This window comes from Dasypus novemcinctus, chromosome 15, assembly GCF_030445035.2.
Source record: "Dasypus novemcinctus isolate mDasNov1 chromosome 15, mDasNov1.1.hap2, whole genome shotgun sequence".
In the NCBI taxonomy this organism is placed as follows: Eukaryota; Metazoa; Chordata; class Mammalia; order Cingulata; family Dasypodidae; genus Dasypus; species Dasypus novemcinctus.
This window is the reverse complement of record NC_080687.1, coordinates 97,835,698-97,846,063: the sequence shown is the minus strand read 5'-3', so window position 1 is coordinate 97,846,063 and position 10,366 is coordinate 97,835,698. Positions and strand designations below refer to the sequence as shown.

Genomic DNA, 10,366 nt, shown 5'->3' with positions numbered 1-10,366 from the left:
ACACATAATAAGCACACAAGTAAGACGAATCCAATAGTGGTAATTATAATAAAGAAATAAAATATAAGGAGCTGAGCTGCAAATTCAACACCTGGGGAGAAACCCTTGTTCTCAACAGAGGTGAAAAAAACAACATCACCTCCCAAGGATTGTGGCAGGGACCAGAAGAGTAGTCAGCAAATAAATAAACCCAGGAGTGTGCATTTAAAGATCTATGGCAAACAAGTTTTATAGTCAGACACATGGGTCTCTCATGAAGTGTATTCCAAGACTTGCATACATTTAAAACAAAAACATGAAATGGCACGCTTTTGGATTGTTGTTTTTTTCACAGTGAAAAGGTCATTCTTTGACCCTGGAGCACTTAGAGGACAAGTCAGAGATTCACTACTGTGCTTTTGTTCAAATGAGCTCGCCTGACCCTGATGCAATGCTATTGTGTGCAGCAGCCTGAGAACAGAAAGTCCACCTGAAGGAAAAAAAAAGTGTCCAACAGTATATAGTTCACAGGTAAAGCACCTTTATTTTCTCATAACAAAATCATCCAGGAAGTAAACCACCCAGCAGTTTCCCTGTCAGGGGAAACACAGCTGCTGCAGGTTGGTATGAAACCACCCTCGGGTATGCCTAAGGATTTTAGCAAGGCTGCAACTCCCCGAGCTTTGCAATGCCACACAAGGATGACACGGAGAGGAAAGATGCCAGAAAGTCAACCAAGAAAGACAAAGACCCGGTGAACAAAGCTGGAGGAAAGACCAGAAAGAAGCGGGGCAAAGGACAAGTTCGAGACAAGCTCAATAACTTAGTCTTGTCTGACAAAGCCACTCTGGACAAACTCTGTGAGGAAGTTCCCAACTACAAGCTTCTAACTCCCACTGTGGTCTCTGAGAGACGGGAGACCCGCAGTTCCCTGGCCAGGCGGCCCTCAGGAGCTGCTCAGGGAAGGGCTTAGCAAGCCAGTTTCCAAACAAGTAATTTATACCAGAAACACGGTGGAGATGCCCCATCTGCTGGTGAAGATTATGAACAGGTACAACCAACTGTACATTCTGGAAAATAAAGCTGTATTCAATGTTTTTTAAAAGTGCTATAAGAATGTACTTTTTCAATATTCCCTCCATTAAATTTTTCCCCCGAACCTGAGTAGGCTTGCTGTGCTCAAAGAGGATAGGTGTTCCTCTCTATTGTGTAGCAATAATGGGAGGTGGATTTGGCTCAGCTGACAGAGCATCCGCCTACCACATGGGAGGTCCAGGGTTCAAAACCAGGGCCTCCTGACCCATGTGGTGAGCTGGCCCACATGCAGTGCTGATGTGCGCAAAGCGTGCCCTGCCACGCAGGGGTGTCCCCGCGTAGGGGAGCCCCACGCGCAAGGAGTGTGCCCTGTAAGAAGAGCCGCCCAGCGCGAAAAAAGTGCAGCCTGCCCAGGAATGGCGCCGCACACACGGAGAGCTGACGCAGCAAGATGACGCAAGAAAAAGACACAGATTCCCGGTGCCACTGACAAGAATGCAAGTGGACACAGAAGAACACACAGCAAATGGACACAGAGAGCAGACAGTGGGGAGGGGGGCCAGGGAAAGAAATTTTTTAAAAAAATCTTAAAAAAAAAAGATTTAATTACGATGAAGTACAAATAGTAATGCTGATAATTCATCAGATTTATTATAACAGACCAGGGTGTCCCTGGTTTAAGATAAAGTGCTTTTGTGACCTACAATTGCCATTAGGAAAAGCACGGCCCATATTAAGGATGTTAGACTCGTGTAAGGCCCAAGGGCCATATTTGTGAAGCTTGTGAAACTCCAAAATGACTTTAACGTGGTATTTCTCACAGCATGGCCCCAAGCTGCGTGCACGAGATTCACCTGGGTGAGAAGGCAGATTGGCGCACTGGCTCCTTACCCGAGGAGGCGGAGTCTCTCCAGGAGGCCGTGAGCCCTTGAGCCCTCTGTGAGGCCTTCGTGATGGGCCCTGCTCGGCCACTCACGCCCGAGAACCTCACTGCCCTCTTCCTTCCAGGGGTGTGGCACTCTGATATTACTTATGAATCCCCAAAGAAGAGAAAAATTATGTTTGTAAACTCATCTATTCCTCTGGTGGGACACCCTTTGTCTTAAATTCAAAGGTTTTAACTTTACTTGATGAAAAAATTAGGGCTCTGACTCAACCACGTAGTAGGGCGTGACTCAGGGTTGCGTCCCTGCCCCTTGGTGGGCTGAGATATGTGGGAAACAAAGGCATATTGTTTCCATGGAAGCAAGTTACTTCCTTGACCACTGAGTCAAACTGTCCCTTATGATTATCGGTGCGGATCATAATCTTGGCTGGGAAAGGACACCTGCAGGCAGAACAATACATATAGAACAGAACAACCTGAGTAACAAGATTTATGAGCATAGTTACTGATTTTTATAATAACAGTTCCAGTAAAGTTTGTTGGTGTTCATCAATCACTAGTTAATATAGAATGAGGTAAGGGTAATAGGTAACTTGATTTTGTGCTGAATGTCACGTATGTTAGGGGTATATATACTAGCCCCTCGACTCAATAAAGTTGTCTGATGAGCTTGAGAAATCAATGCTCTCAGATCCCCTGAACCCAATCTTTCATTGTCTTTCATTCCTGATACCTCGGGTCACCGACTAAGACTCCGACAGAGATACACGAACATTCCCTCCAGAAGACACACAGAAGGAGGGAGAGTGCCACAGACATGGGAGAGGAGAGAACTTGGTCATTTCAGTCCTGCCGTGTGACAGAACAGAGAAGGCTCAAACAGCTAAGCCTGGAGAAGAGAGAGGAGCTCTATCCCAGCCTGCAGCTGAGATGGGAGAAGCTGGGCCACTGAGCCAGAGAGGAAGGAGGAAAGCGAGGCCATGCCGAGGTGCTGCCATCCTGCTCCCACACAAGGCAACAGACTGGTGAGAAGGCAGTCGTGGACTGAACTCTTCAGCCCTGTAACTGTAGCTCTTACTCCAAATAAATACCCTTGTAAAAGCCAACAGATTTCTGGTACTCTGTATGAGCACCCCTTTGGCTGATTTAACACAAGGGGCTTTCATATCTAAACCAAAATAGAAAAGGATATAATAACAAATGAACACAAACAGAAAAAAAAGGAGGACTAAGGAAATGATCGATTCCTTTTTTATGATCATTAATGGGGCAGTGGCTTGGCAAAAATGGGAATTTGGTAATTACCTCATAGAAACAAATGCCTTACACATGCTCACTTGACATTTATACACACAGCTCCACAGCCCCTTATCCCAAACCCTTGGATCTAAACGTCTTTCAGCCATTCTTCCGATATGTCTACTCCATGACCCAGCATTTTCACTGCTGGGTATATATCCAACAGCAGTGGGTATAGACATACTCCTAAAAAACACAAGCAAGGATGTTCAAAGCAGCTTTAGCTGTAATAGCCCCCAAATGGAAACAACCCAAATGACCATCAATGTTAGATCAGGTCAACTTTGACATATTTAAACAATGGAATACTTCACACAATGAAAATGAGTGGACTACAGCTATGCAACGACATGAATATATGCTATCAAGGGTAGCTCAGTGGTTGAGAGCCTGCTTCACATGTAGGAGGTTCCAGGTTCAATCCCGGTACCTCCTAAGGAAAGAAAAAAGAAAGATGCCTTCATAGCAACTATTACAATAGTCTTCGAGTCTCTTAAAGGGGAAAAAATTCAAATGCAACCACTACAGGTCAAGCATGCAATTTCACAGAAGTGGGCTCTTAAAGAAAAGAATGGGAACTCATGGTCTAATCCAGAAATTCTTAAACTTTTTGGTTTCACACCCCTTTACACTATTAAAAATTACTGAGGATCCCAAAGTTTTATTTTTGAGGGTTTTACCTATCAATATTTACCATATTCAAAATGAAAACTGAGAAATATTAAGAATATTTTTATTAATTCATTTATAACAACCCATTAAATGTTAAAGAAATAACTTAATTTTTTATCAAAAATAACTATATTTTCCAAACTCCCCAAAAATTAGTGAGAAGAGTGGCACTGTTGTACATTTTTGTAAATCTCTTTCCTGTCTTCACAGAAGAAAGCTGGGCTCTCCGATCTACTTTTGCATTCATTCTATTACAATATCACACATTATGCAGCTTATGGAAAACTGTACATTCATGAAACATTGCGAGTGAAAAAGGCAAACTGTCTTAATATTATAAAACCAGGTTTGACTTTGAGTACCACCTAAAAGGATCTTGGGGACCCCAGATCCCACTTTGAGAGCCTCTGCTTTAATCTAATCTCTTCATTTCACACATAAGGACACTGGATCTCAGAGATTTAGAATCCAAAATAACATGGCCTGTTATTGGTACAACACAGATCCTAGATGTTTTGTTCTACTTCTCTTGGTTTTGGTTCTCAATCAGACACTTGGGAAATATACCTACTGGCCTGATCTGTTCTCTCCACTTTCAAAGATTGTCACAATATATCACCAAATCTTTTATTAAATAAAAGAGAAGAAGAAAATCAACAAGCATGATGAAGTCTGCAACAGGCACAGCATGTTAGCATTTGAATTATGTTCTCTATTTGAACTGAAATACTAACACAAATTCTCTATCTCCCTATTCTATGCAGGCTACTAATGACAAACTGCAGAATATACCTCTTATATATAAGATGGAGAGGAGATTTACCACAAAATCACTATTTATGACATATTCTGTGGCTGACACATAATTCAGTGACATATCCCAGAAAAAAATTTTCATACATGCTGGCTGACAGGAAGGCAAGTATATCAAAATACTGTAAAAAAGTGGCAAGTCAATGGAACTTTTTAGGTAAAATGGAGGAACTTTGAAATACAGATGCATTTTCATTTCCTAACCAGACCTTACTTATTCATATTTTTTAAAATTTTTATTTATTTTTTAAAACCAAGGAATCCTTTTGGCCACTAGAGATGATTTCCTTTGTATCCTACCAGATGATTCAGATCTTCTTTGAAAGGATCATAACCTTGTTCCTTTAAACAACGCAGTGCCCAGAAGAGCTGGTCCAGTGGAGGAAATTTGTCCCAGGGAACCCACTCCCAATCTAGAAAAGAAGGATAGCGAATCAATTTATGTGCCAGAAGGAAATACAGGGTGCTTTATCTAGGCATGTTAATTTACACTTAGAATTATCTGAATTTTAAAATGATTTGCTACTAGTAAAATAAGCTGTAGCAGTGATGATACTTAGAATGAAGATCTTAAGAAGAGAGTGGTGATCATTTCAAACATACTATTATATGAACACGAAATCAGTTTTACAAAGGCCACATCATGGTAAAACCCAGAGTCAGTATCATTTCTGTTTACTTAAATAGGGGCCAAACAAAATGTAGAGAACTTTATCTACTATGGGTTATACTGCATTAAAATAAACTAGTTTCCTCACCTATAAGGTAGAATGCTAGTTTTTAAGTGATCCTCCATCTCTTAAAAGGTAATGGAGGTAAGTGGACTTGGCCCAATGGATAGGGTGTCCGCCTACCACATGGGAGGTCCACAGTTCAAACCCCGGGCCTCCTGACCTGTGTGGAGCTGGCCCATGTGCAGTGCTGATGCGCACAAGGAGTGCCCTGCCACGCGGGGGTATCCCTCGCGTAGGGGTCCCCATGCACAAGGAGTGCGCCCTATAAGGAGAGCTGCCCAGCACGAAAGAAAGTGCAGCCTGACCGGGAGTGGCACCACCCACACAGAGAGCTGATGCAACAAGATGACACAACAAAAAGAAACACAGATACCTGGTGCCGCTGATAAAGACAGATATGGTCACAGATGAACACACAGCGAATGACACAGAGAGCAGACAACGGGGCGGGGGGAGGGAAGGGGAGAGAAATAAATAAATGAATCTTAAAATAAAATAAAATAAAAGGAATATATGAAAGAGTTTTCTGAATTTAAAAAAAAAGGTAATGGAATCTCTGCAGAGGATAAAGAAAATATGTGTTTGAGCATTTTACATAGACAAATGCAGAGGGAGCTGATTTTTCAAAAACATCCATTGAAACAGGAAAGACTTAACAGTGTCCATCAGGTGCAAATTACATAAAATCCTAGAAAAATATCCTAGGGGATGACATTTTCTTTGTTGATGGTTAAATGTAAATAACAAAAGCATGGCAAAGTAAACAGAGGAATTTTTTTTTTTTGAGAAGTATTATTATATTAAGATATACATTCCTGGTGGCGATGGGTATCGCTCGGAATTTGAGTGCCTGCTTTACAAGTTATGAGGCCCCGGTTTCAATCCCCAGCACCTCCTAAAAAAATAAAAGATCTACACTCCATGTTCTAAGTGCTTGTTTTTGATCCCATGTGTATTTATCTGCCTATAAAACACAGAAAAGTAATTTCATCCTGGGGAAGTAGGGACAAAGAACACATGCACTGGGAACATACCAAGCACAGGCACCAGAGCCAGGAAGAGGGAGGAGAGAGCTGGAGAAGAGCCCGCTGTGTGCTGCACGATGCTCAATCAACCAAGCCCTGGAAGGACTTCATCCCCTGTCCCTGGAAAATGAAGCGAGCAGCTGATCCTCCTAGTGAGAACGGGATGTTTGCGGGATGATGAAGTGAACAGGAGACTGAAGCAGGATATCCAGACCCGGAACCTGGGAGTGGGGCCAGAGACTCTATCTCCATACTGTCAGTGAAGCAAAGCCCCGCCGAGGCACGCACCTTGGCCAGGCTGCAGCTGGCTAAGGCCGATCTGAAAGGCGAGGGCTCTCAACTCGGAATAAAGTGAAAATAACTGCTGTGGTATGTTACTAAGGAATACGGAAGAAAAAGCCTTTCTGAAAAATGGGATTCAATGGTAGGGATCTTGGGCCTTGTAAAAGCATACTGCCTGATTTGAGATTACCAGCAAGAATGCTGAAAGTTGCAAGAGAGAAGCAATGTGCCTCGATATGATTAAGTGCCACTGGAAACCATGGAGGCAAGAAGGCAGTGGGAAGTCATACTCCAAGTGCTGAAAGCAAAACACTGCCAACCAGGAATTCTGTATCTGGCAAAAACTGTCTTTCAAAGATGAGGGAGGGATTTAAGACATTCCCAGAAAAATGAAAGCTGAGGGACACTGGCCCTACAAGAAAGGCGAAAGAGAGTCCTGCTGGCTGAAAGGAAAGTACACTAGACAACTGACTGAAGCCACACGACGAAGTCAGGATGTCTCCATATAAATACGTAATTGTAGTTACTTATAACTATGTAATTTTTAACAAGAACTAAATAGGGAAGCAGATGTAGCTCAACAGATACAGCATCCATCTACCATATAGGAGGTCCAAGGGTTCGATACCCAGACCTCCTGGCACGTGTGGTGAGCTGGCCCACGCGCAGTACTGCTGCACACAAGGAGTGCTGGCCTACGCAGGGATGCCGCTGCGTAAGGGTGCCCCCCTGTGCAAGGAGAGCTGACCCGCGTGAAACCGCAGCCTGCCCAGGTTTGGGGCCACATACATGGAGAGCTGATGCAGCAAGATGACACAACAAAAAGAGACACAGATTCCCAGTGCCGCCTCATGAGAATACAAGCAGACACAGAAGAACACACAGCTAGCGGACAGAGAGCAGACAACGGGGGAGGCAGGGAGGAAAAATAAATGAATAAATCTTAAAAAAAAAAAACACAACGAACTACATAAAGGTAGAAGGGCAGAGAGGTAAAGAAACAGTTTATGAATGCTACTGAAGGTAAACTGGTATCAAAGCAAAGGAGATTGTTATGTATTTAGGGTGTTAAATTGAAATCCCATGGGAAACACAAAGAAACTATCAGAGAATATGCAAAGTTATAGATATAGAAAGTTAAGTATGGGAAGCAGATGTGGCTCAGGTGCCTGGGTTCCTGCCTACCACACGGGAGGTCTCTGGTTCAAATCCAAGTGCCTCCTAAAGAAGACAGGGACCTGGCGTGACAGGCAGGCATGGCAAACTCACACAATAAGAGACACAAGAAGAAAAACCATGATGAGAGACCCAACAAAGTGGGCAGCAGAGGTTCCCGATGCCTCCTAAAGAAGATAGCGAGCTGATGCGATGGGCAGGTGGAGCGAGCTGACACAACAAGATGACACAACAAGAGGCGTAGGGAGGAAAAACAGTAAAAGAGACATAACAGCAGGGAGATGGAGGTGGCTCTAGTGGTTAGGCTCCTCCCTCCCACTTCAGAGGTCCCAGCTTTGGGTCCTGGTGCCTCCTAAAGAAACAAGGAAGACAAACAGACACAGCAAGTGAAAAACAACAAGAGGATGGGGAGAAATAAATAAAATAAATCTTAAAAAAAGAAAATCACAAAGTTAAGTACCAGGGATAGGGGGCAGGAGCACCAGGGAACTAATACAAAGTGAATGTAGGGTTTCCACTGTTTAGGGTGGCAGGAAGTTCTAATAATAGATAATGGTGAGGGTACTGCAACACTGTGAATGGGATTAATCCCACTGAAGGGTGTGTTTGGTGAGGCATTGGGATGGGAAGATTTACACTGTGTATAAGATTCCACAATTTAAATGCAATACATGATACTGGATGGAATCTATTAATGGAGGAGAAAGGCTCAAAAAAACATTACTGGGACATAAATTGAATATAGAAAAAAGCTTCATATCAATGTTGAATTTTTGAACTTGATAACTAACTGTTCAGAGGAAATACATATAGAAATATCAAGTGTTCAAGGAGTATGATGTGTGCAACCTGCTCTCAAATGTTCAGAAGACAGACAGAATGGTACAGCAAAAGTGACAAAACGTTAAAACTGGTAGATCTGGAGTGGTGGGTGGGAGATGCTGGGAGTCGCCTATGGGGTTCTGCATCATTTTTGCAACTGTCCTGTAAGTTTGAAATTACTTAAAATAAAAAGTTAAAACAAAAAAAAAAAGCTAAAAAACCCACAAAAAAACAAGTGTAACACTAAAATTGCCATCTACTAAGCATTACTGTACGCACTGTATTCTTTATATGTGTTAGATCATTTACTCCTCACAATAAGGAAGTTACTACTCTTAGAGAGGAGAAAAGAGGAGCCTTGAGACATTATTAAATAACTTGCCCAAGGACACACAGCTCTAAGGAGAACCAAACACAAATCCAAGTCATTCCTCTAGCCCCTGTTCTCTTAACATCTTTATGTCTCTCAGGATTAAGTATATACAAAAGAAAACAATATATATATATATAAATTTAATTTCTTCACTCACAGTATAATATGATATTCCTTCAGACTCTTTGAGTGCACCTCAAAGAAAATGTATATTATATAATTCTCTTACTTTCATTTTTTTCAGGCTCTACATTCTTTGGTTCTGAATCATGAGTCAAGTCCACCTCTCCTTTCATTAATATAGTGACATAATGGTAATTCTCTTTTTCAATGAAAGAATTCACCACTGAGGCAAAACGAACATTTTTCAGGTGAAGAGCTGCTTCTTCTAAGGTTTCCCTTTGAGCACATTCTTCCCAACTTTCACTGGAAAACAGAAACACAAGCTTGTATTAAGTTTAATTATATACTTATTTTCCCATGAAATTCTTAATCAGAAATTTCTGGAATAAAGCCAAAGTACTGTAATTGGTTCAGGCTTCTGAACAGTAAACCAATAACCCTGCCTTTGACATTCTATATATCTTGTATCTAGTTATCTGAAGACCAAAAAGATTTCATATTAAACAAAAAACCTGACATTTAACCATTTTAGCACTAATTCCCATGCCTGGAAGCAGTGTGCGAGGAGGCAGTTTAGTACATAAGTGAAGAGCAAAAGCTGTGGAGTCAACTAGATCTAGGATTGAATTCCACTCCATTACTTTCTTTCTTTTTTTATAGGGGTATTACATTTATTTTTTCTAATACAATTTGAATGCCTTTTAAAAAAAATAAAAACATTTCTCAATTAAATGTACTGGATACATGTAAATTTTTAAAAAAATCATACAATATGTTACGCAATATATTTGGTTCACAGTGACACAATCATACACTATTTGTCTTTTTGTGTCTGGCTTGCTTTGCTCAACATAATGTCCTCCAGGTTCATCCATGCTGTTATATGCTTTATGACTTCATTTATTCCTACAGCTGTATAATATCCCATAATGTGAATACACCAGTTTGTTTATCCATTCATCTACTGATGGACATCTGGGTAGTTTCCAACTTTTGGCAATTATGCATAATGCTATGAACATCAATGTGCAGATGTGACCGCTCTCATTCAGTAATGGTATTGCAGGGTCATGTGGCAACTCTATATTCAACTTCTTTAGGAACTGCCAAACAGTCCTCCACAGTGGCTGTACCATTCTGCATTCCC

General features: G+C 41.6%; 1 protein-coding gene across 1 annotated transcript in view; it reads right to left on the bottom strand.

Moving 5' to 3' along the window:
* Positions 1–500: 500 nt before the first annotated feature.
* The window catches only part of NUDT15 (nudix hydrolase 15), a 30,020-nt gene continuing 20,154 nt past the window's right edge, over positions 501–10,366 (bottom strand). Inside the window, exons 2-3 of the mRNA XM_058276702.1 lie at positions 9,326–9,522; positions 501–5,097 (exon numbers count right to left, since the gene is read on the bottom strand). Of these exons, the coding sequence (XP_058132685.1) occupies positions 4,958–5,097; positions 9,326–9,522 (337 nt within the window). The 3' untranslated portion in view covers positions 501–4,957. The remainder of the gene's footprint in view (positions 5,098–9,325; positions 9,523–10,366) is intronic.